The 26,751-nt window shown below is 42.9% G+C and overlaps 1 protein-coding gene across 10 annotated transcripts in view; it reads right to left on the minus strand.

Annotated features, from left to right (window-relative positions):
- Window positions 1-26,751, minus strand: part of LOC138762131 (myosin light chain kinase, smooth muscle-like) — a 309,201-nt gene that overhangs the window by 130,163 nt on the left and 152,287 nt on the right. For all 10 annotated transcript variants that reach the window (XM_069935544.1, XM_069935546.1, XM_069935539.1 and 7 more), the window contains 3 exons: window positions 26,128-26,149; window positions 25,041-25,975; window positions 9,616-9,750 (listed from right to left, as the gene is read on the minus strand). In XM_069935544.1, coding sequence (XP_069791645.1) covers window positions 9,616-9,750; window positions 25,041-25,975; window positions 26,128-26,149 — 1,092 coding nt within the window. The remainder of the gene's footprint in view (window positions 1-9,615; window positions 9,751-25,040; window positions 25,976-26,127; window positions 26,150-26,751) is intronic.

A 26,751-nucleotide genomic window follows, 5' to 3' on the forward strand; every position in this document is an offset into this window, starting at 1 on the left:
AATCTAATAGAGGTTTGGAAAATCATGAAGGGCATAGATAAAGTAACAAATCATAGTCTTTATGTCTGGGTGAGGAAAATCTAAAACTGGAGATTTAAGATGAGTTGTGAAAAATTTATCCGGGAGCTGAACGGCACCTTCTTCACATAGTGATGGGGACAATTGTATGAACGGCACCTTCTTCACATAGTGATGGGGACAATTGTAACTTTCTAAGGATATTTAGACAGGTAAATGTATGGGAAAGGCTTGGAGGGATATGGACCAAACACAGGCAGATGGGACTTGCTTGGAAGGCATAGGCAAATTGGGACCTAAAGGCCATTTCTGGGCTGAGGAACTCCATGATTCTATGATGTTTTACTAAGCCACTGAAAAAGTAAAGAAAAGTAAGTGGATCATACAATATTTTTGTGGATTCATTTTCCAGGAACATTTCCAGGTTTGCAGATTTGTTTTTCATTTGTCACACAGTATGTGCTTACCAGGAGGTCTTGATTATCATTGTTTGTTTCAGTTCAGTGGTTCTCAAGCTTTTTTTTTCCAGTCACATACCATTTTAAGTAATTCCTATGCCATTGGTGCTCTGTGATTAGTAAGGGATTGCTTAAGGTGGTATGTGGGTGGAAAGAAAAAGTTTGAAAACCACTGTTTTAATCGAACCTAATTGACTCATTATGTGCACGGTGTCATAACTCCAAAGGAAATGGGCCAATGGCAATTTTTCTCAAGCAAAATATTTCAGTAACAATTGGGTCTAGAGCAGTGATTCCCACTTCCCTTCCCACTCACATTCCACCTTAAGCAATCCCTTACTAATCACAGAGCACTTATGGCATAGGGATTACTTAAAATGGTATGTGAGTGGAAAGAAAAAGATTGCGAAACATTGAGTTAGATGGAGGGATAATTTGAAAGTGGTGAGAGTTAATGAGTAACATTTGCAAGAGAAGTGGAGGTTAGCAAGGCTACTGGGTGTTGTCCATTTGCTGAGAGGCAGATAAAAATCCAACAATGAATTTGGAGGAGGCAGCAAACAAAATGAAGGTAACTGGGAGATCTGGAAGAAGCATGAGAGCCGTTGGTGATAGTGAAAGATATAGCATGTGCAAAGAGAGAGGGAAGTGGGTAAATGTGTTTGAACTGAACAGTAGACATGTTGCAGTGTTCCAATTTGAATGTCCACTGGAAGGTGCAATGAGGGAGAAGGAACCTTTGAGAATTGAGAATGTAGAATTGAGAGAATGTTGTCAGGCAAGTGGAGATAAGGGATGAGGGGAAGAAATGCCTTTTCTACTTTTGTGGAGTCATGATATATTTTGCATTTTATGTGAAGCTAATGACATGGACTCAATCTGTTCCCTTTATCCAAAGTGACCAGAGGTTTTTCTTTGCTGATCTTACAAAACTATGTCCCTGCTTTCTTTCACCTCCCCCTCCACAAGGACCTCCAGAGCAAAATTTTAAAAAATCTAGTAGCAACTTTCAACTTGTCTTTTTGCAGAGTCTACTCTACAGGTGGTTATGAAAAAATCCAAGCAAGGAACAGACTCTTGCTTTAAGGAGCATGCTTTCACTTGAAATACGACTCAGGGGGCTCGGTGGAAAGTATGTGCATCCTGTTGGCAGTCTGCCTGATTCCTGACATGAGTGGGAGAGTAGCCCATCAGTCAAATGAAAACGAGTCATGGGAGCTAAAATTGTCTGTGTTTCCTCTCACTTAGCAGCATCACATCACGTGATAAAATGGGGATTTTAGTGAAACCAAGATCTTCCTCCAAATTTTCTTCTTGTACCCTAAAGATGCTAAGTACTTTTAAACTTTAGGTCCAATCCATGCAATTTTTCTATAAAGATACTTTTGCATAAAGCTTAAAATATGTTATGAGAGTAAAATATTATTGATATTTAATATGTAATCCATGGTTCAAAAAGATAAAATCAAGGGGTGAAAACCACAATTGGCATTTGATCTCATACTTTGAGAATACAAACCCTATCAGCTTCCTGTTACCAAACCCGTTTATGAAATGATTTCAATGTGCTGGCCTCAAAAAAATCTTTCCTGGAAACTCATTCCATCTGCTGTTCATATTATCCCAATATGGTAGAGCTTCCTGACATCTGTATTAAATTTAACTTGGAACCTTTAACCTGTGCCCTTTTGTCCTACTCTTTTAGTATAGTAGAAATTTCAAACTTTGTTTTGTCTCTTCTTAGACAACACTTTGTAAGGTTGAAGTTTCCTACTTTATCATGTTGTTATTCATAGACTTCACTCGAGTAGTTTATGTCTGACAAAGTAGCTTAAGAAATTGTTGATATAATATATAGGCTATTGTGGAATACTACAGTGAAGGAAGAAAATATATTTTCCATGAAGGGTATCCAAAGAGCCAAGGATAAACAGGCATGTCAAACCTATGCAGAGGAACAAAGCACCAACACAACCAGCTTACAAGGCAAAGAACATCATACTCATAATACTACTGAGGGTGTTTGTGAACACTAAGAAAGAAAGAGAGAGTTCAGCATTAAAGCGATTGTCTCAAAGGTTGAGTTTCAAAAGGTTAGAGAACAATGACTTCGAAAATAAGAAATACTAAAGTGATTTTATGAAGGTGCGAGAGGGGCCCTGAAAATTTGCACACACATACAAAAGCAAATCATGACCAACATCTAGAATTCCTATCAAAGGAGAATTTTTGAAGGAAAGCCTTTGGCAGTAGAAGGAAGCAACTGGACCTCCAAGCTGGATTGAGGGATCGTGGGGGCAGATGCAAGGCTGATTAGGGTCATTCTAAATCAGTAGTTTTCAAACTTTTTCTTTCCACTCACATACCACTTTAAGTAACCTCTGTGCTCGAGTGCTCTATGATTACTAGGGATTACTTAAAGTGAGTGAGTGGGGAAAATAAAGGTTACTGAAATATTTTGCTTGAGAAAAATTGTCATTGGCCCATTTCCTTTGGAGTTATGAATCCATGCACATAATGAGTCAATTAGGTATGATTTAAACAGTGGTTTTCAAATTTATTCTTTCCACTCACATACCACCTTAAGTAATCCCTTATTAATCACAGAGGAACTGTGGCATAAGGATTACTTAAAGTTTATTTTAAAATTTAAAAATTTAGACATACAGCACAGTAACAGGCCATTTCATCCCATAAGTCCATGGTGTCCAATTTACACCCAATTATCCTACAAACCTCAGTATATTTTGAATGATGGGAGTAAACCAGAGACCCTCAAGGAAACCCATGAAGACAGGGGGAGAACATACAAACTGCTTCCATATATTGAGAGATTCGAACCCCAGTCCCATTCGCTGGCGCTGTAAAGGCATTGCACTCACTGCTACGCCAACCATGCTGCTATGTGAGTGGAAAAGAAAAGTTTGAAAACCACTGTTCTAAATGAATAAAGTAAGAGGGCTAGGAAATCCTTTCCAATCCACAAAACCCTGCGATTTTATTAGATTGCTCATGTTATTTTCTGCTTGAATGCATACCTTATGCATCACTTACATGTATTACGAGTTCCTATTTTAGTAAAAATGGGATTATCACTGTAATGGACAATATAGACAGGAAGGACAGAATGGTCACAAATAACTTCACACAAGTCATGGCCCAGTGATAATTCAATACATTGGAAGAACTGAGGGAAGGCTTGTCACAGTCTGTTCCAGATTCAATACTTTTGCAAAGACATTGTGATTTTGCAAGGGAGAACCGTTCTGACTGCTGAAGAGAAAACAGCTCTTTGAAGTAGCTTTTCTGGCCAGCTATTTTTCTGAAATTCAGGGCAAAGCATGCTATGTGAATGACTGGACCTTTTCGGTGGATTGACCTGTGCCAGGAGGGTCTTTTAGGGAAGCAAAATGCTTCATTTTGATTGTGATTAGCAGTGAAGTTACTTGGAGAGACCGGTGCCAGGGTCTTGAAAGCTTCGTGAAGGCCGCCCAGTTCGAGTCTTGCCTATAAAAGGACCAGGAGTGTTATGACCACAACTCACGTGGATGGAAATTTCTTCAAAGGCAACACAAGAAGAATTCATGAGTCTGTAGCAACCACATCACCAGTTTTTTCATCAGTTTAACGTTAATTCTGGGCATCAAATTTCAAAGGCCTGCGTTTCAACACTGAATTTGAAAGACTTGAATTTTGAAGTAACTTTCAAGACTTTGGCTTGGACTGTAATGGTTTGGGTATAACGCACGCACGCACGCACGCACGCACGCACGCACGCACGCACGCACGCACGCACGCACGCACGCACGCACGCACGCACGCACGCACGCACGCACGCACGCACGCACGCACGCACGCACGCACGCACGCACGCACGCACGCACGCACGCACGCACGCACGCACGCACGCACGCACGCACGCACGCACGCACGCACGCACGCACGCACGCACGCACGCACGCACGCACGCACGCACGCACGCACGCACGCACGCACGCACGCACGCACGCACGCACGCACGCACGCACGCACGCACGCACGCACGCACGCACGCACGCACGCACGCACGCACGCACGCACGCACGCACGCACGCACGCACGCACGCACGCACGCACGCACGCACGCACGCACGCACGCACGCACGCACGCACGCACGCACGCACGCACGCACGCACGCACGCACGCACGCACGCACGCACGCACGCACGCACGCACGCACGCACGCACGCACGCACGCACGCACGCACGCACGCACGCACGCACGCACGCACGCACGCACGCACGCACGCACGCACGCACGCACGCACGCACGCACGCACGCACGCACGCACGCACGCACGCACGCACGCACGCACGCACGCACGCACGCACGCACGCACGCACGCACGCACGCACGCACGCACGCACGCACGCACGCACGCACGCACGCACGCACGCACGCACGCACGCACGCACGCACGCACGCACGCACGCACGCACGCACGCACGCACGCACGCACGCACGCACGCACGCACGCACGCACGCACGCACGCACGCACGCACGCACGCACGCACGCACGCACGCACGCACGCACGCACGCACGCACGCACGCACGCACGCACGCACGCACGCACGCACGCACGCACGCACGCACGCACGCACGCACGCACGCACGCACGCACGCACGCACGCACGCACGCACGCACGCACGCACGCACGCACGCACGCACGCACGCACGCACGCACGCACGCACGCACGCACGCACGCACGCACGCACGCACGCACGCACGCACGCACGCACGCACGCACGCACGCACGCACGCACGCACGCACGCACGCACGCACGCACGCACGCACGCACGCACGCACGCACGCACGCACGCACGCACGCACGCACGCACGCACGCACGCACGCACGCACGCACGCACGCACGCACGCACGCACGCACGCACGCACGCACGCACGCACGCACGCACGCACGCACGCACGCACGCACGCACGCACGCACGCACGCACGCACGCACGCACGCACGCACGCACGCACGCACGCACGCACGCACGCACGCAACACCTGCTCATAGGGGATAGATTTAGTGTTAAGGATAGTTTAAGAGTTAAGACTATAATTTAAGAGTAAGAAATAAAATTAGTGTTTTAAAATTAAACACTGTCTGGTTCATTGCCTATTTCTGCTCATTACACGCGGTTCATAACACAGGAAATATCTATAATTGTTGACTCAAAATTTTAAAATTCTGTTTTTCTTCCCACATGTGCTTCCTCATTTTCTTTGTATTTGCAACATATTCTGCTTTCATATGTGGTTTAGCTCCATCTGTAATATTCTTGCTGTGGGACTGTCACATCAAACAGATGCCATCTGTTCTCCTTTTCAACCAACTTATTTGTAAAATAAACCACCTTTTTAAAATCCAATTTCTCACACTATTTGAGCAAAATGCAAAATCTGAACCATTAAAGAGCCTCCGAGTTTAGCTTAATACAGTATTTAGGATATTCTAATTGTGAGACTGTTGAGTGAATGATAGATTAAAGCAGAAAGAATAACCCCAAAAATGGACCAGATGGAGCCGTTTCTTCAACAGCTACAGAATTCTGAATCAATTTTACCCAAAGAAGCTTGTACTTAATCATTAACAGCTGAAATCACACCAATTGGAAAGTTAGATAGAACATTTATGGTTGTCAGTCACCAAAGATGTGCCCGACTGTTTATTTCCCTTCTACAAATAAGCCACTAAGCTATTCATTCAATGATGTATCTGTGTCATCATGTGTGTGTTTCGTCACTTAAGGCATTTTGTGACTGGAAGCACAAACGTTCCAGTTTGCAAGATACCTATTCCCACAGAATCTTCAAAGGTATCACATCCTACCTGAGCTAGAGTCAGATTACAAGGGCTGTCATGAGAGTGATTGGAGAAAATCTGCTGGGTGAGTTCCAGCCAGCTGTTTGTTCCTGGATTATTCACGGCATGGAGAGGAGGCTCAACTTCCCAGCCATTAGATCTTGCCAGGTGTCAATGACATGCCATGTTTCTCAATCTGCTGCATTCTACATCAACCTCAAGGTCATAGAAGCTCACAACTAATCACATTTATTATCATCTGATTGTAAAAGTACAACCTGACAAAAGAGCATTTTCTGTTCTCAGTTCAAAACATGCAAACAACCAGACATAACACACATCCAGATAAATAATACATATGCAGGACAAGCATTTTTAATCCATAAAAATAAATGAACAAATAGATAGATAGATAGATAGATGTTGTTTTGTATAATTGAGAGTCTCGAATAGTGAGGGTGAGCAGTTCCACATTCTCACTGCCCGTGGGGAGAAGCTGATCCTCAGCCTGAAGGTGCTGGTTCTGATCCTCCTGTATCTCTTCCCTGATTGGAGCAGCTGAAAGATGCTGTGTGCAGGGTAGATGGGGTACTCAATGATTTTGTATGCCCTTTTCAGGCAACAATCCCTGTAGATTATGATGATTGTTGGGGGAGGAGGGTGGGTGGTGTGGGGAGCAATACTCCAGTGATCCTCTCTGCCACTCTTATGGTCCTGTGGATTGACCTCCAATCCATTTCTCTGTAGAAACTGTACCACACTGTGATGCAGCCGGCCAGTACACTCTCGATGGAACTCCTGTAGAAGGTTGACTGAATGGTGACCGGTAGCCTAACCCACTTCAATCTTCTCAGGAGGTGATTCGCTGTTGTGCCTTCTTGACAAGTGAGGAGATACTAAGTGTCCAAGATAGGTCACTAGTTAAGTGACCTTCCTGGGTAGCGAATTGGTGGTGGCGGCCTTGAACCCTGTGGGAATGATGGACTGCTCCTCATCTAGTACTTTGTATTAAACTTTATTATTTGATGATCTTGTCATTTTCTGGCCAGAGAGTGGTGAACCTTTGCAATTTGCTACCATGGTGGCTGTGGAGGCCAGGTTGCCAGGCATATTTGAGGCAGAGATTGAAAGGTATCTGAATAGTCAGGGTATCAAAGGTTATAGGGACAAAGCAGGGGAGTGAGGCTGAGAAGAAGAATGGATCAGCTCATGATGGAATGGCAGAGCAGACTCGATGGGCCGACTGGCCTACTTTTGCTCCAATATTTTCTGGTCTTACTCCCTCAGTTTCTATTTCTGTATCTCATTTAAAATTTAGGGTTTTACAGCCACTATCTATTTTATCCCCTTTCAAAGTGAATAGGTTCACACATTTCTGCACTTTTAATCGACCAGTTTGGAAGACAAGGCAATGAAGTTTACTGGTCCTGAAGAAAGCACCATACAATAAGCATATTTGGGATTACTTCAAATAATACTTTCCAATCAGACTTGCATCAAGAACGATGCAACAGAATCATCAAACAAATTAAGATCACAGAACAGATAGTCAACAGGATGCTTATTAGCCAGAATAAATGGTTAAACATTTTATGCATCATAAATAATAATCAATTTGTAATTTTCTTATGTAATATTGTGGTAAACCATGATTGGCTGTTGCTGGCTGGACATACCTCCAGAAGCTGATCTTACCTATAACCCCTTGCATGTTCCCCTTTCTCTTTGCTTCGATCAGTCAATGAGGTTGACAGTTGTTCCAGTTAATAAAAGCCTGATAGTTTCACAATTTCAGCCTTTTTGAGATTATTGATGGTACATCAAATACTATCTTGAGCCTGAATTGGTTTGTTATCTTGTTCAGAATAGCAAATGAAGCAACAGCAGGTAAAATTTAATAATAAGACACAATAGAAATCGCCCCAAATATTTCCAATGAACTACAAGCTAGCATAGGACAAGATTATCAAATCATAAGAAAAAACTGATCAGCTGTAAAATGGCAACTTGTTCTGATACAGCATTGTGAAGGCTTCCTTGCACCAAGTATTCCAATTAAATGGAGACACCTACTGGCACCATGTTAGAATTACACCATTGCAGATCAAATTCAGCAGTTTAAATGTTCACTAAAACTACTCTTGTAGTTAAGGATTTAAAATTAGATCATCCAATTCATCATTGCCTCACGGCTAAATTAGAAAAAAAGGACAGGTATTTTTGGACTTGAATGTTGTTTAAATTTCCATTTGAACTTCCTGTGAATTTAACAAAGAAATCTTGAATAAAAGAACTAAAACTTCAAAGCAAGTCGAACAACACATTAAGATTATTTTGAATGTAAAAGAGGAATTAAGATCATAATCATGTTGTATTGAAGGAAAAAATGATAAGCAGGTTGAGATTTTGTGTTGAGCATTTTCATTAACATATTGAACTATTTGCAAATACAGGTACACAATCCTTTATCTGAACATCTAAAATCCAGAAAGCTCCAAAAACAGGCATTTTTTTCCTGGTGCTGGTACAGCAGAGGGAGAGAGAGAGAGAGACAGCAGTGCGACTTGGGCAGGTGGGGGAGGGGGGAAGAGAGACAGCAGCCGACTTGGGTGGTCTGGGGGAGAGAGACAGTAGTGCAATTTGGGCGGGCAGGGGGGAGAGAGATGGCAGTGAGTCTCGGGCGGGCGGGGAGGGGGGGGGAGAGAGAGATGCCAGCGCAACTGGAAGGGGGTGGATAAGGTAGCACAATTTGGGTGACCTTAAATCTGGAGCAGCTAGCTTTTGTTCTGAAATCTAGAAAAATCCAAAATTCGGAACACACTGCTCCCCGAAGGGTTCCGGATAAAGGATTGTGTACCTGTAGTAACATCTTAAAACTTTACAATTTGCATTGCAAACAAACTCCTACATTTTCTTCATCACATTGTAATAAGTTTTGGTCAGTTTTTTTTATTAAACATTCCAAATTTGCTCATAGCAATCAAGAAGTATATAAAATACTTTCCACATTTCAGATCATCAAGAAATTGGTGAAACCATATTTTAGGATCATCAGAATTTATCGCATAGCAGTGGGCTACTTGCAGCATCTTATCCAAACCACCAGTTTCTAGTGACAGTGTCTGACACCAGGTCAAGTTATGTTTCTGTAACAATGACCTGTAATCAGACCATTCAATAATTCAAAGAAGAATATGGCAAATCTTCACAGTCACAAGCTAATCAAGAGTATTTGAAACATTTTTGAACTTTAGGAATTAAAAATTTGCAAAAAGTTTCTCTTACCATTGACAAGCCAAGTAATGCGAGGTTGGGGCTTGCCATTCACAGAACACTGCAGCACAAAATCCTGGCCTTCACTCACAATGCACTCTTTTAGTTTGCTGGTGAAAACTGGTGGCATCTCTTTGCTCTTTGAACCTTGAATTGATAGGTCAAAAAGAATCCATCTTTCAAGTTTGTATACATTTTTTAGCATATCTTTTGCACATAAATTACTGATGCAAATAATATTGGGCAAAATGTGTACATATATCATTCCTCTGCTATTTCAATGCAGGATAAATGATTTAAAATATGTAATGTTCTTCAGAATAGGCAAACAGAGCAATACCCTAAATTACATTAAAATACAGAAATGTTTAAGTTGAATCTTTGTCTATCTGAACCACAACACATAAATATCTGACTAAAATGAAAACATCAGTTATAATCAGGTAAAAACCATCCTCATCCACTAGGCTAATAAGATAATGAAAGGCACTTGAACCTATGCTGAAGATTTAAATTGAAGACAATATCTTAGGTATTCAGAGGTTAGAACAGGAGTTCTCTGGAGTGACAGCTCACCTCTCCCCATTGCAAAGGGCCAGGGCAGTTGTGCAGGTGATGGGATAAGACATTGAGACACAGGGCACAGATGCTGGAAAATGGAGAAAAGATTCAGCTGGAGGAACCCACTCAGTTCCTCTGATTTTTTTTGCTCAATCCCAGAGCCCACCATGGGCTCCAAAACGGATGAGAATCAACAGAGCACTTCAAAGCACAAAGGCTAGCTCACAAAGTCTGGACCAGTTGAAAGCTGGAAATGTATTTAAACTATCATTGTAGGGCAAGAAGGAGCAGAAAGACTCTTAGAAAGTGCTTGTACATCCTCTTTCAGGTACGAGTGTCAAACCTGCAACCAGCCATGTGTTAATAGACTGTTAAGAGCCCAGAGGACCCATAAACCCAGCAGCAATAGAATTTCACCAAGACAAATGGTTACTTAAACAAAAGTTGCTTTTAATTATCTTTATACATGAAAACAAAATCAAACTTTAACTTATCACTATTAGCTTACTTAACCCCCTTCTAATTCTAAGTGTACATGTATGTCATGAGTGTGTAAGTTCAGAAATGTTCTTTGGTTCACAGTCCAATCTCATTTCTCATTCCTACAAGTTCACTGGTTGCAGGCAATTCTTATACTGTGCACAGAATTTAACATTTATAAAGTTCACTAGGCTTTGGTGCTCAAAAGGTAAATGGTTACCACTCAGGTAGGCTCTTGTTGGTTTTCAGTGAGAGATGTGTTGTTCCATGACATTCACAACTGAGGTACTTCCCTCAGTCACCTCAGTGTCTTGCTGATGAAACTTTCCCCATCAGGGTTCTCCAGATGATAACCTCTTTTTTTCAGGTCACCACAGAGTTCCTTTTTGTTTCCCTTATTCCAAGTGAAACATTAGACTGCTAGTCCTCTCCTCTTGCATGAACCACAAGGGTTTTGACCAGGCTGTCTTCCAAAAGCTTGCCAGCTTGTCCTGTTTCAGTCCCAGTAACTTCTGCTGGCTGACACTCTCAAGTGATCTCTGATTCTCTCTCTCTCACTCACACACACACACACACACACACACACACACACACTCTGAGAGAAAGCCTGTTTGACTCTCTCTGCTTACAAAACCACATGACCCTCTCACAACAGCAAAACTCTCCTGCAGACAATAGCAGCTCCAGCCTGCTCTTCCATCTATTGCCTTGATAAACAATAATCCATTAGCAAGGTCTCTAGAGCACTCTTCAAAGCTCTTGCAAAAGGTGTAAGAAGCCACTATGTCTCCAGTATTTCAAATAAGATCTGTATTAAAGTGTTTGCATGTGACCTACTCTAACAAACCTTTCCCAATTTATCTTCCCAAAAACATTTCTGTGTACACTGTTACAAGACAGACCTGGCACCATCTGGTTTTCCATTATTTTCCACTGGAAGTGGTAGAAAGAAAGCAGAATAAATGTAAAAAGGCAAAAGAGTTTTTTTTTTAAAAAGCCCAGGCCTGACTTTTGGAGAATTGCATAGCTTTTCAAATTCTACCCTCCAACTAAAACCATATGTATTAAATTAAACAAGAACGTCTGCAGATGCTGGGGTCCAATGCAATATACAAACATGTTGCAGAAACTAAGCAGCTCATACAGCATCCACAATAAGCAAAGAGTAACTGGCATTTTGGGGCTTGGGTCCTTTATTAAGTACAAGCAAAAACAGGCATATATTCAAATAGATTTGGTGGGCGCTGAGCTTGCCAGTTTCTGAAGAGATATTATTTCTGGATCATTGCTCATGAGGTCTGTCAAACTGATTTTACATTTTTTGAGTGAAACACGAAATTGCAGACCCTGTGATTGTACTGAAAACACAGAAATGCTGGAGAAATTCAACAGGTACTGCAGCATTCATAGGAGGTAAAGATATATAACCAACATTTTGGGCCTGAGCCCTTCTTCATGGTATGAGCAAAAATCAGGCAGGGACCTGAATAAATGGGATGGGGGAGAAGGGATGAAATGGGAGGGGGAGGAGCACAGGTGATAATTGGACAAATAAGAGCCCACAAAAGGGAGGCTCAGATCTGATCAGAGGAGGGGGTGCCTCTATTAATGTAGCGCTGGAGGAAAGGAAGAAGAAAGAAAAGATGGGGGGGGGGTGGCTGAGAAACCAGAGAAGTCAATGTTAATGTCCTCCAGTTGGAGGAGCCCCAGAAGAATACAGGATGTTGTCCCTTCAATTTGTGGGTCTCAGACTGCAAGTCATGAGACCATGGTCAGACATGTTGGCAAGGCAATGGGGCAGGGAATTGAAATGGATGTCCACTGGGAGATCCCCGCTACTGTAGTGGATAGAGCTGAAGTGCTCAGAATGATCTCCCAGTCTACATCCAGTCTCCCCAATGTAGAGGAGACCACAACAGGAGCACTGGATGCACTAGGTGACCGATGAAGATTCAGAAGTGCGGTGTTGCACCATCTCCTGAAGTCACAGGAGTAGGTGCTAAGAGGGAAATTGGTGGAGAGGGAGAACTGGGCAAGGGAGTCACAAAGGGAGCAATCCCAGTGGAAGGTGGAGAGGGGAAGATTCATCTGGTGGTGGGATGACATAGTAGGTGGTGGAAATGACACAAATTGGTGGGGTGGTAGGTGATGTCAAGGGAAATCCTGTTTTTGCTGCGTCTAGGGGCAGAGGGGGCCAGGGCAGTTGTGCAGGTGATGGGATAATGCTGGCGAGGGCTGAGTTGATGGTGAAAAAGGAGAAACCACATTGATTTACCTGGCTTTGAAGACCTCGTCCTGGGAACAGATGCAACGGAGATGGAGGAATTGAGAGAAAGGAGTGGAATCCTTACAGTGGACAGATTGTAAAGAGGTGTAGCTGTGGGAGTTGGTGAGTTGTAGAAGGTGTCTGATGTCAGTTTCTCTCCTGAGATGGGAAAAGAGAGATCGAGAAAAGAGAGAGCGTTGCTAGAGATGGACTGTGAATTTGAGGACTGGGTGGAAGTTGGCAGCAAAATGGATAAAGTCGACAGCTCATCATGGGTGCAAGGTAGCATCAAAGTTGGCATCCATGTAGCAGAGGATCCTTGCCTGTATTGACTTCTTGCATGGAATACTCCACATAGCCAATAAAAAGGCAGGCATAGCTGGGGTCCATGAGGGTACCCATGGCTATCCCTTTGACTTGGAGAAAAAGGGATGAGTCAAATGAGTTATTGAGAGTCAGGACAAATTCTGCCAGCTGGAGGAAGGTGGTGGTGGAGGGGGGCTGGTTGGCTCTGTTGTCGAGAAAGAAATGAAAGGCTGTGAGGCCTCTGGTATGGGGTATGGTGGTGAATAGTGATTGGATACTCATGGTAAAGATGAGGCAGTTGTTGAAATGATGGAAGGCCTGTGAAGAATCCTGGATGTAGATGGGGAGGATCTGGACAAAGGGGATAAAACAGAATTGAGGTAAGCAGATACCAGTTTGGTGGAGCAGGAGCTTGTGAATCAATGGGTCTGCCAGGACAATTGGGGTGGAGGATGTTTGATAAGAGGTAGAACCAGCAATGCAGGGTTGGTAAACAATGGAGTTGAAGACTGTGCAAGAGTGACGACCAGAAGTGATGAGTTCAGATATGGTGCACGATACAGTGGATTAATGAGTTTTAGGGGTCCAGTTGGAGAAGTGTCTTAAAGTTGTCGTCTGACTTCAGTGGTCAGTGTGCCAGACCACACAGTGCCATTCTTGCCTGCGGGTTTGATGGCGAGGTTGGGATTAGCGCAGAGAGAGTGGAGGGTAAGGTGTTCTGAGGAAGTGAGATTGGAATGAGTGAGGGGAATGATGTAGTTGAGACAGTTAATGTCGCGGTGGCAGTTAGAAATATAAAGGTCCAAAGTAGGCAGAAGGCTGGAGCAATATGGCCAGGAGGAGGTAGAAGATTTAAGTAGGATAGGGGGTCAGTAGTTAGTGGCTGGTACGGTTAACGTAGCGGTTAGTTCAACACTCTTACAGTGCCAGAAAATGTGACCAGGGTTGAAATCCCACACAGTCTAAGGAGTTTGTACGCTCTCCCTGTATCTGCGTGGGTTTCCTTCTGGGGTTGTAGGTTAATTGAGTGTAATTGGGCTGCACCAGCTTGTGGGCTGAAATGGCCTGTATGTCTAAATTTAAATAAAATAAATTTAGTTGGAGTGGGGTGGAGAATCCTGATTGTAGAAGTGGGCATCATGGCGTGCACAGTAATTGTTGAGGTGTTGGGGAAGGGGAAGCTTCCAACTGAGGACAGAGTGTTCCATCTCCAAGAAGAGAAGGTTGTAGGGGAAGTCAGGCAAGGATTGAAGTGTGTGGAGGGGTCAATGGGGTGGATGGGATGGTCTAGGAAGATGGGGTGGATCAGGATCGGGAGTTAATTGGGGTTAATTGGTAAGGGGCTAATAAAAGGAGGGAGCAGCCAGCGAGGAGCGGCGCAGTGAGTGAGTGGTCCAGTGAAGGAGTGGGGACTTTGGCTCGAGGGACTTCGGTGAGCAGGGGCTAAGAAGGAGCTTATTAGTAAAGGGTATTATAGTAAGAAAGGAGGAAATGGAGTCAGTTGGGGTAGTTAAGTGCTCCAATTGTGGGATGTGGGAAATCAGAGACTGCACAGCTGTTCCTGAAGACTACACCTGCAAAAGGTGCACCCAATTGCATATAATGAGTGACCGTGTTAGGGAGCTTGAGCTGCAATTGGATGAACTGAGGATCATAAGGGAAGCAGAGGCAGTGATAGAGAGGAGTTACAGGGAGACAGTCACCCCTAGAAGGCAGGAGTCAGGGAATTGGGTGACTGTGAGGAAAGGAGGGAGAGCGCCAGTGCAGAGTACCCCTGTGGAAGTGCCCCTCAGCAACATATATTCGGTTTTGGATATTGCTGGGGGGAACAGCCTATCAGGGACGAGTCATGGGGGTCAGGTCTCTGGCACAGGGGCAGCCCCTGAGGTTCAGAAGGGAAAGAAGGATAAGAATAGGATTCTTGTAGTTGGGGACTCATTAGTCAGAGGGACAGATAGGAGGTTTGTGGGATGAGATCGGGGATCCAGGTTGGTCTGTTGCCTCCCTGGTGCCAGGGTCAGGGACATCTCTGATCGAGTACATAGCATTCTGCAAGGGGAAGTCGTGGTCTATGTGGGGACCAATGACTTAGAAGTGGGGATGAGGTCCTGAAACAGGATTATGTAGAATTAGGTAGGAAGTTAAAAAACAGGACCTCCAAGGTAGTAATCTCTGGATTGCTGCCCGTGCCACGAGCTAGTGAGGGTAGAAATAGGAGGATGTGGAGGATGAGTGCGTGGCTAAAGAGATGGTGCAGGGGGCAAGGGATAAGATTTCTGGATCATTGGGATCTCTTCTGGGGAAGGTCGGACCTCTACAAGAGGGACGGACTCCACTTGAACTGGAGGGGGACCAATGTGCTGGCAAGCAGATTTGCTAGAGCTGTGGGGGAAGGTTTAAACTAGTTTGGCAGGGGGTTGGGGAACAGAGTGTGAGAGCAGTGTCCAGGGAGTATGGCCACCTAGATAGGAATAAAAAAGATAACAAGGGTAGGATGGAGATTAGGATAGAAGGTAAAAAAGAGAATATATGTGAGGGTCATTCTCTGAGATGCATATATTTTAATGCAAGAAGCATAGTGAACAAGGTAGATGAGCTGAGAGCATGGATAGATTCTTGGGGTCACGATATTGTGGCAATTAGTGAGACCTGGCTACAGGAGGGACAGGACTGGTAACTTAATATTCCAGGATACATTTGTTTTAGATGTGATAGATCAGGGGGTAAAAAGGGAGGAGGAGTTGCTCTGCTTGTTAAGGAGGACATTACTGCCGTGAGGTGGCAGGATGGTATGGAGGGATCAACCAGTGAGGCTGTTTGGGTGGAATTGAGGGGTGGAGGAGGCATGAGGGTGCTAATAGGGGTGTATTACAGACCACCAAGTGGGCCAAGAAAATTAGAGGAACAAATTTGTAGGGAGATAACGTATATGTGTGAAAATCATAAGGTAGTGATCATGGGAGATTTTAACTTCCCACACATTGATTGGGATACCCATACGGTTAGAGGGCTGGATGGGCTGGAGTTCGTTAAATGTGCTCAGGATTGTTTTCTAAATCAGTTAGTAGAAGAACCGACTGGGGACAGTGTAATACTGGATCTCCTGTTAGGGAACGAGCTAGGTCAGGTAGCGGACATTAATGTTGCAGAACCAATTGGGTCTAGTGATCATAATTCTGTTAGTTTTAGGGTAGTTTTAGGGAAGAGCAAAGAGTGGCCTAAAGTTGAGGTTCTGGATTGGAAAAGAGCAAGTTTCGAAGGAATAAGAAGGGATTTGGGGAGTATTGAGTGGGACAGGATATTTTCAGGTAAGGATGTTAATGAAAAATGGAGGATATTCAAAAAAGAAATTTTGAGGGTACAGAGTAGTTATGTCCCAGTCTGGATCAAAGGAAAGGCTGGAAGTCATAGGGAGGCTTGGTTTTCGAGGAATATTGGAAATTTGCTTAGGAGAAAAAGGGAGGTGTACAAGAAGTATAAAGAGCAGGGAGCTGAGAAGTTGAAGGAGGACTACAAGGAGTGTAGAAGGAATCTTAAGAAAGAAATTAGAAAGGCCAAAAAAAGGCATGAAGAGGCTTTGGCTGACAGAGTAAAAATAAATCCAAAGGGTTTCTATAAGTACATTAAAAGTAAAAGATTAGTGAGAGATAAAATTGGACCCCTTGTAGATAGCGAGGGTAGGCTGAGTGAGAAGTCTGAGGAAATGGGGGAAATTTTGAATGATTTCTTTGCCTCGGTATTCACTAGGGAAAAAAATGTTGAACCAGTTGAAGTAAAGAAAAATAGTGGGGAGGTCATGAAGCATATAAGGATAACCGAGGAGGTAGTGATGGCTGTGTTAAAAAAAGATAAAGGTGGATAAATCTCCCGGACTGGACAAAATATTCCCTAGGACACTCAGGGAGGCTAGTGGACAGTTAGTGGGGCCATCAACAGAGATATTTAGGATGTCACTGGCCACGGGGGTGGTGCCAAAGGATTGGAGGGTGGCGCATGTGGTTCCTCTGTTTAAGAAAGGGTCCAAATGCAAACCTGGGAATTATAGGCCTGTAAGTCTGACGGCTGTGGTGGGCAAGTTGATGGAAAGTGTTCTGAAGGATGCTATTTACAAATTTTTGGAGGTACAGGGATTGATAGGGAGTAATCAGCATGGTTTTGTCAGGGGTAGATCATGCTTGACAAACCTGATTGAGTTCTTCAAGGGGGTTATAAAAAAGGTTGATGAAGGGAAAGCTGTGGATGTTGTCTATTTGGACTTTAGTAAAGCTTTTGACAAAGTTCCCCACAGGAGGTTAGGAAAAAAAGTGGAGGCATCAGGTATAAATAAAGAGGTAGTGAAATGGATTCAGCAGTGGTTGGATGGGAGGTGTCAGAGAGTAGTGGTAGAAAATTGTTTGTCCAATTGGAGGCCGGTGACTAGTGGAGTTCCTCAGGGTTCGGTCCCGGGTCCACTATTATTTGTTATATATAGTAACGATCTGGATGTAGGGGTGGAGAATTGGATAAGCAAGTTTGCGGATGACACAAAGATTGGTGGTGTTGTGGACAGTGAGGTAGATTACCGTAGATTAAAAGGTGATTTAGGAAGGCTGGAGGTGTGGGCTGAGAAATGGCTGATGGAATTTAATACAGATAAATGTGAGGTGCTACATTTTGGAAAGGCAAATTTAAATAGGTCATATACATTGAATGGTAGACAATTGAGGAGTGCAGAGCAACAAAGGGATTTAGGAGTTGTGGTAAATAGTACCCTCAAGGCTGATACTCAGGTAGATGGTGTGGTGAAGAAGGCAATTGGAATGTTGGCCTTCATAAATAGGAGTATTGAATTCAAGAGTTGGAAGGTTATGATGAAATTGTACAAGGTATTGGTGAGGCCAAATTTGGAGTACTGTGTGCAGTTTTGGTCACCAAATTATAGGAAAGATATAAACAAAATAGAGAGAGTGCAGAGAAGGTTCACGAGAATGTTGACAGGATTTCAGGGTCTGAGTTACAGGGAAAGGTTGTGCAGACTGGGGCTTTTTTCTCTGGAGCGTAGAAGATTGAGAGGGGACTTGATAGAGGTGTTTAAGATTTTAAAAGGGACAGACAGAGTAAATGTGGATAGGCTTTTTCAATTAAAACAGGGGGAGATTCAAACTAGAGGACATGATTTAAGATTGAAGGGGGAAAATTATAAGGGGAACATGAGGGGAAATTTCTTTACGCAGAAGGTGGTGGGGATGTGGAATGAGCTTCCGGCAGACGTGGTCGAGGCGGGATCATTGGTTATTTTTAAGGAAAGACTGGATCGTTACATGGATAGGAGGGGACTAGAGGGGTATGGACTGGGTGCTGATCAGTGGGACTAGGAGGGTGGGGATTTGCTACGGCATAGACTAGTAGGGCTGAACTGGCCTGTTCTGTGCTGTAAGTGGTTATATGGTTATATATAGGATGTAGAGGATAAGGCTGGGGAAGTCAAAGATGGTGAGGGAGGCCAGAGAGATTGTTCACAATGGATGCTTGGTCCTGTCAGTCGTCAGGGCCAGAGAGGGAGTTTACGATGGAGGCTCAGTCCTGTAAGACTCCAGGGCCAAGTTGAAGACCCGCAAAGGTGGTAACAGAGGCAACGGTCTCCAGGGATGCCAGCTTCCGATCCTTGATGGACTCCAGATGAGTGTAGAACCGACAGGTGGATTCGGTGGAGGAGGAAGTGTGGAAAATCTCCATGGCCGATAGTGCTGAGCGAGGTATTGAGCTTTGGTTGTCTACTAGTATCTGCACATGGATGTGAGACTGGCCCACAGGACATGGCGACAGAAGCGAAGAGAGCAATAGTCAATGCAGCACAGGCCCTTGAGGGGGATAATCTGGGAGGCCTGGAAGTGGAGCAGGAATCCACAGGATACCAGATGGTGGCAGAGATAAGTAGCTGGGAAGGACACATGGCTGAGGAAGCAAGTCTGGGTGAGTACATCATCATAGAGATTGAGAGCAAGGAGTGCAGAGGAGGAACAGTGAGGAAAAACTCTCACAGAACTCCCCTCGAAGAGAGAAGAACTTCTTCAGGGTAGGCACCCCTCAAAGAGATTTTGTAGTGGAGAAACTAAATGGAGTGCAGATGCTGTGATTGTCGTAAAAACACAGAAATGATGGAGGAACGAGCAGATCTTGCAGCATCCGTAGGAGGCAAGCATATATATTTTTAAATCAAAAATAGACTTAATTCACAATAAATTATTTACAAAAGGAAAATTGTTCAAAGTGTCTTCCTACCCTGAATTTTGTATTCATACAGTGTGTTCCTTAGAACCTTCTTCTGCAGCCCGCAATGTGCCAGTCTGAAGCATTTCTGCACTGACATCTCCGTGTGCAGCAAGACCAATAGGTCTTGGGCAGACCAAAGTGCATCTTTCTCTGAGTTGATGGTCTGCTAGCAGTTCTGGATGCCTGACTCTGGGTCCATCCCTGGAAAGAGTCCGTAAATCAGAGTCCTCTGTCATGCTGCTGCTGGGGATGAACCATGACAAGGATCCTTACATTGTTCTCCACACACACTTGGTAAATCTGCATTCTGCAAAGAGGAGAGAGACTTGTCCTCTCCACTGCAGTCATCTCCGGCGCAACGTGTGTTGTGGGTTATGTTCCAGTTTTGCAGGAAGGATTTAACTGAGGGCTCTTCTCACTGCCAGCCAGGTAAGTCCAGATGCTTGTTTGTGAGCACTGGTGATGAGGCATTCTGCCAAATGACCTGGATGGTCTGCTCAGGGAACCACTCCACTGTGCCCATTGAGTCATCATTTCTTAGTGTCTGCTTGACAGTCCATTCTGACCACTGCCTGATGGCCTTATGATCAAAGATGTTCATCTGGAAAACTTTTTCCATGAAGGATATGTGATGTGGCAAAGTCCAGCTGACCGGGACATTGTGCAGCAACAGGGCTAGACCCATCCTTCGCAATAGTGAGGACAGTTAGTGCCTTAGCACACAATGGCACTTGGTGCCTACACACTTTGATTCCATGCACGGCCTGATGCAGCCACACATAGAGGTTGTCATCAGGAAAAGGGCCGCGTTGGGTACACCCCTACTCCCATTGTCTGGCAACTTGAACACGGTGACCCTTCAGACCTTTCTCATCTTGGATCCCCATATGGATGGAAAAACTACTCTAGTGACTGCCAGGGTGGAGGTGCGGGGGATGGGCAACACCTACAGCACATACAGCAGTACCAAGAGCACCTTGCACCTAATGACCATGTTCTTCCCTATCACTGCCAGGGAGCACTGCGCCAACAGACCCAATTTCTGGAGGATTTTTGCGATCCGCTCCAATCAATTCTTATTGCATGTCTCAGCCCCTGAAAACCAGATCCCCTGAAAACCAGATCCCCTGAAAACCAGATCCCCAAAACCTTCAGGTAGTCAGGTCTGACTATGAAGGCAATAATGGACTGGTCTGGCCAATTACTAAAGACCATTGTTTCACCAGTTTACCCTTGCGGTTGGCGCAGACCCAAAATGGCCATGGATGCTGATCAATATGTGGGCCATTCATACGTCTGAAGAGAAGATGGTGATGTCATTCTTCTTCTGCCTCTTTTTCTGATGGGGAAGCTACCTGCTTCCCAACCATTGATTTGGACTATGCTACGGATGTAGAGCAGTTTAATCCAATTGCAGATTCTATCCCTATGTAACCAACATTTCATGCCTGAGACTTTTTTTTGTTATGAGTAAAGAGCAGTCAGGCACCAGAATTAAAAGGCTGGGAAGAAAGGACAGGCGGAGTACAGACCAACAGGCGGAGTACAGACCAACAGGCGGAGTACAGACCAACAGGCAGAGTACAGACCAACAGGCGGAGTACAGACCAACAGGCGGAGTACAGACCAACAGGCGGAGTGCAGACCAACAGGCGGAGTGCAGACCAACAGGCGGAGTGCAGACCAACAGGCGGAGTGCAGACCAACAGGCGGAGTACAGACCAACAGGCGGAGTACAGACCAACAGGTGGAGTACAGACCAACAGATAGGTCTTAATTGGATATGGATAGGAGGGATTTGATTTTTTTGGGGGGAGGCGGGGGGGGCGTTGAACATGGAAGCAAATGCTTACAACTGAGCAGTTTGTTGGGCCCTTTCAGAGGGCAATAATAATCAAATGGTAATATGGGATGCAGGCACATGGGAGGATATGTTTCCCAACCAAATAGATATCTATCACAACCATGGGCCCTTCAAAGTAACATTTTCATTCTTGGATCTCAGCCCACAACTGACTAAGGAAAGAATTCCAATGTAATTGTCAATTTACCAAAGTAGGACTTAAAATTTAGCCTCTTGTTGTCTACTTAATATTACAACCTTAATCTCCAATGCACGATTAAAAATGGTATTGAAAAAAACAGCAAGCAATTTCACGGGGCTAAGTTGCTTGCCTTTTACACTCAATATCCTGCACTTTGTAAGTTGGCCTCTACTATTTGATGCTCTGCAGCTGTAAGAACTGCTATTGGTCACACTGATATTGTTACAACAAAGATGTTGAACTCCTCGTATATTTTAACACCTGGTTTCCTCGAAGTGAAACTCCATTTTTTTTGCCAATTTTCTTCTGGTTTGGGGTTTCCTGTAACTGCACAAGACAAACTTCTCATAAATCAGAAAATTATCCATTCCGTTCTTTCATCCCATGTTTCTAGCATTCAATTTTTAATTCTCTCACCATTTCTGCATTTCAGATTTCAAGTGTCTCTTGTTTATTCCACCTGCTATTCACCACCTTTCTTCAGAAAGCAACAACATAACCTGCATCATTCAATGTCTCCTGGCCTCCAACCTATCACAAATCTTCATTGTTTCTCCTTCCCACCACCCCTTTATCTCTGAAGCTTAGACTTTATTTTGATTTAAAACAAAAATATTCTCAACTCTGATGCAAGGTCACGGACTGAAGTCAATTTTCTTTCTTTCTCCACTGATGCGGCCCTAACCGCTGAGAATTTCTAGCATTTCTTGTTTCTTTCAAAAATTATAGTTTCATATGAAACAATAAATACTGATTTCTAATACAAATTATATTTAAATTATTATGAAGAATCACTTGAATCAGTTTTTGAACCGACTTTCAAAAAATCTAAAGCTTTTTTTGTTATTAAGCCTTCTTGTATCTGGTTTCATTGGTTTCTACATTAAAATTTCCACAAACACCAAAAAAATGTATCTTACTCACTGGGGAGTTTGAAGCAATGATGAAGGTATACACAAATGAAACTATCTCTGAGATCAAATGCCATGCTGACCTTATCAAAATGATTTCAAATCAAACGCAAATCCTAGTTTGACTACGATTCACAATATTTGTCAAATCAAACGCAAATCCTAGTTTGACTACGATTCACAATATTTGTCAAATCAAACGCAAATCCTAGTTTGACTACGATTCACAATATTTGTCAAATCAAACGCAAATCCTAGTTTGACTACGATTCACAATATTTGTCAAATCAAACGCAAATCCTAGTTTGACTACGATTCACAATATTTGTCAAATCAAACGCAAATCCTAGTTTGACTACGATTCACAATATTTGTCAAATCAAACGCAAATCCTAGTTTGACTACGATTCACAATATTTGTCAAATCAAACGCAAATCCTAGTTTGACTACGATTCACAATATTTTTCAAATCAAACGCAAATCCTAGTTTGTCTACGATTCACAATATTTTTCAAATCAAACGCAAATCCTAGTTTGACTACGATTCACAATATTTGTCAAATCAAACGCAAATCCTAGTTTGACTACGATTCACAATATTTGTCAAATCAAACGCAAATCCTAGTTTGACTACGATTCACAATATTTGTCAAATCAAACGCAAATCCTAGTTTGACTACGATTCATAATATTTGTCAAATCAAACGCAAATCCTAGTTTGACTACGATTCACAATATTTGTCAAATCAAACGCAAATCCTAGTTTGACTACGATTCACAATATTTGTCAAATCAAACGCAAATCCTAGTTTGACTACGATTCACAATATTTGTCAAATCAAACGCAAATCCTAGTTTGACTACGATTCACAATATTTGTCAAATCAAACGCAAATCCTAGTTTGACTACGATTCACAATATTTTTCAAATCAAACGCAAATCCTAGTTTGTCTACGATTCACAATATTTTTCAAATCAAACGCAAATCCTAGTTTGACTACGATTCACAATATTTGTCAAATCAAACGCAAATCCTAGTTTGACTACGATTCACAATATTTGTCAAATCAAACGCAAATCCTAGTTTGACTACGATTCACAATATTTGTCAAATCAAACGCAAATCCTAGTTTGACTACGATTCATAATATTTGTCAAATCAAACGCAAATCCTAGTTTGACTACGATTCACAATATTTGTCAAATCAAACGCAAATCCTAGTTTGACTACGATTCACAATATTTGTCAAATCAAACGCAAATCCTAGTTTGACTACGATTCACAATATTTGTCAAATCAAACGCAAATCCTAGTTTGACTACGATTCACAATATTTGTCAAATCAAACGCAAATCCTAGTTTGACTACGATTCACAATATTTGTCAAATCAAACGCAAATCCTAGTTTGACTACGATTCACAATATTTGTCAAATCAAACGCAAATCCTAGTTTGACTACGATTCACAATATTTGTCAAATCAAACGCAAATCCTAGTTTGACTACGATTCACAATATTTGTCAAATCAAACGCAAATCCTAGTTTGACTACGATTCACAATATTTGTCAAATCAAACGCAAATCCTAGTTTGACTACGATTCACAATATTTTTCAAATCAAACGCAAATCCTAGTTTGACTACGATTCACAATATTTGTCAAATCAAACGCAAATCCTAGTTTGACTACGATTCACAATATTTTTCAAATCAAACGCAAATCCTAGTTTGACTACGATTCACAATATTTGTCAAATCAAACGCAAATCCTAGTTTGACTACGATTCACAATATTTGTCAAATCAAACGCAAATCCTAGTTTGACTACGATTCACAATATTTTTCAAATCAAACGCAAATCCTAGTTTGACTACGATTCACAATATTTTTCAAATCAAACGCAAATCCTAGTTTGACTACGATTCACAATATTTGTCAAATCAAACGCAAATCCTAGTTTGACTACGATTCACAATATTTTTCAAATCAAACGCAAATCCTAGTTTGACTACGATTCACAATATTTGTCAAATCAAACGCAAATCCTAGTTTGACTACGATTCACAATATTTGTCAAATCAAACGCAAATCCTAGTTTGACTACGATTCACTATATTTTTCAAATCAAACGCAAATCCTAGTTTGACTACGATTCACAATATTTGTCAAATCAAACGCAAATCCTAGTTTGACTACGATTCACAATATTTTTCAAATCAAACGCAAATCCTAGTTTGACTACGATTCACAATATTTTTCAAATCAAACGCAAATCCTAGTTTGACTACGATTCACAATATTTTTCAAATCAAACGCAAATCCTAGTTTGACTACGATTCATAATATTTCCACATAAATAAATACAATACCAAAATTAGCTTTAAATAACAGGCAATATTTGAATTAATTTGTTTGCAGTCATTCTGAAGTTAGTACATGGAAATAGCATATATCCTCGATGTGTAAAACATGATAGAGTATATTATATTTGAGTGCTTTTTAAAAAATTGTAATATGATGCCAACATTGTTGAAAATAGGTGTGAAGACTTGAAAGAAAAGTACACCGTTTTCCAAGGTATGACACTGCACTAAAATACAAGAGTTCACTTACTTTTACTTCTGAACTTCGGTTCTTCGCCCTCTAGACTTGTTTGGTTTTGAGGACCGATAAGGAATTCTGAAGGCGATTCTCCAGTTATTGATTTCTGGTCTGCAAACTTCTTGCTTTCCTCTTGCTGGTGAGGTCTCCCAATCCCTCTTTGTGAATGCTGCAAGGTTTGACAACCTTCCACATTCATCTGCGAGCCAACTTCCTTCTGCTCCTCCAGCAGCCTTCCTGGAGCATCTTTTGCCACAGTGAATGGCTGCTTCTCTATCTTGCATGACGGAAGCAATGCAGTTATGCTTATGGATTTCTGATAAATTTGGGACTTCTGTTGGATGGGTTCGGTTGTGCTCCATTGAGTTTTTTGTTGAGTGGGAGCCGGTGAGTTGCTTTGGAGCAGCTGTTCTTTGGAGACAGTTGTATTGCTTTGGATCATTTGCTGTTTAGCATTTGTTGCAAAATTTTCGGATGACTGCTGTTTAGGTGCTGTGGTAATAATCTGGGACATCTGTTGTTTGGGAGTTGCTCTAAGGCTTTTGGATGACTGTTGTTTGGAGACTACTGTAATGTTTTGGGATGGCATCTTGGGAGTTGTTATTATGCCTTGCACTTTCTGTTCGAAGCATACTTTCTTTCTTTCTTCTTGTGGCTCCTGAATTGTTAAGGAATTAATTTCTTTTTGGTATGGCTTGGCATATTTTTCTTCAGCTTTTGATTCCAGGTGAGGCTTGCTTTCCTGCTTTTTGTCTATTCTCTCTTCATTCTTATAGTTCTGCTTCTCAAAGGGTGCTGCAGGGCTTTTTGTCACTTTCACGTTCTCTTTAAGGTGACTGGTATTTGCATTAGCTATCTTTTTCACTTGAATGTCATTTGCAGGTGCACATTTAGTTTCCAGAATTTCAACTGTTTCAGCTCTGTTACTTCTTGGATGCACTAACGCACTGTTAATTAAAACATAATGTTGTCACTTCATCTATTTCTTCTGTCCAGAGTAACACACTATTTAATTAACTCAGTGATATTATGAATATCATACACAATAGAATTTCAAAATGTCTTGAACTTACAATGTTTATTTCCAACATATACTTACAGTTCAGCTGTTGAATCTTTACCTGAAAAGAAAATAATGAAAATTAACTTGGACATCATTTTATTGAAGCAAACTATTATATCTGTTTCACCCTGAGATTCATGTACAAATACACATGGCTTTGATGCCAAATTTGCAGGTGATACCAAAATAGGTGGGAGGGCGGGTGGGGCTGAGGATACGGAAAGGCTGCAGAGAGATTTGGATAGATTAGGAGAATGTACTTAATTTGCCACCACTATGCCCAATGTTGGAAAGTGCATGGTCATACACTTTGGGAGAAGAAATAAACTGGCAGACTATTATTTAAATGAGGAGAAAATTCAAAATGTGGAGGTTCAAAGTAAGTTGGGAGTCCTCATGCAGGATACCCTAAAGGTTAGTTGGATGGTTAGTGTACCGGTTAGTGCAATGCTGTTGCAGGGCCAGTGATCAGGACTGGAGTTCAAATCCCACCCTGCCTGAAAATTAAATAAGTATGTTCTCCCCGTGTCTGTGTGGGTTTACCCTAGGGTCTCCGATTTCCTCCCACCCTACAAAACATTCTGAAGTGTAAAAAACACACACAAATGCTGGAGAAACTCAGCAGATCAAACAGTTCCTTTATGTAGCAGAGGTAAAAAT

The sequence above is a fragment of the Narcine bancroftii genome, chromosome 4 (assembly GCF_036971445.1).
Source record: "Narcine bancroftii isolate sNarBan1 chromosome 4, sNarBan1.hap1, whole genome shotgun sequence".
Classification (NCBI taxonomy): domain Eukaryota; kingdom Metazoa; phylum Chordata; class Chondrichthyes; order Torpediniformes; family Narcinidae; genus Narcine; species Narcine bancroftii.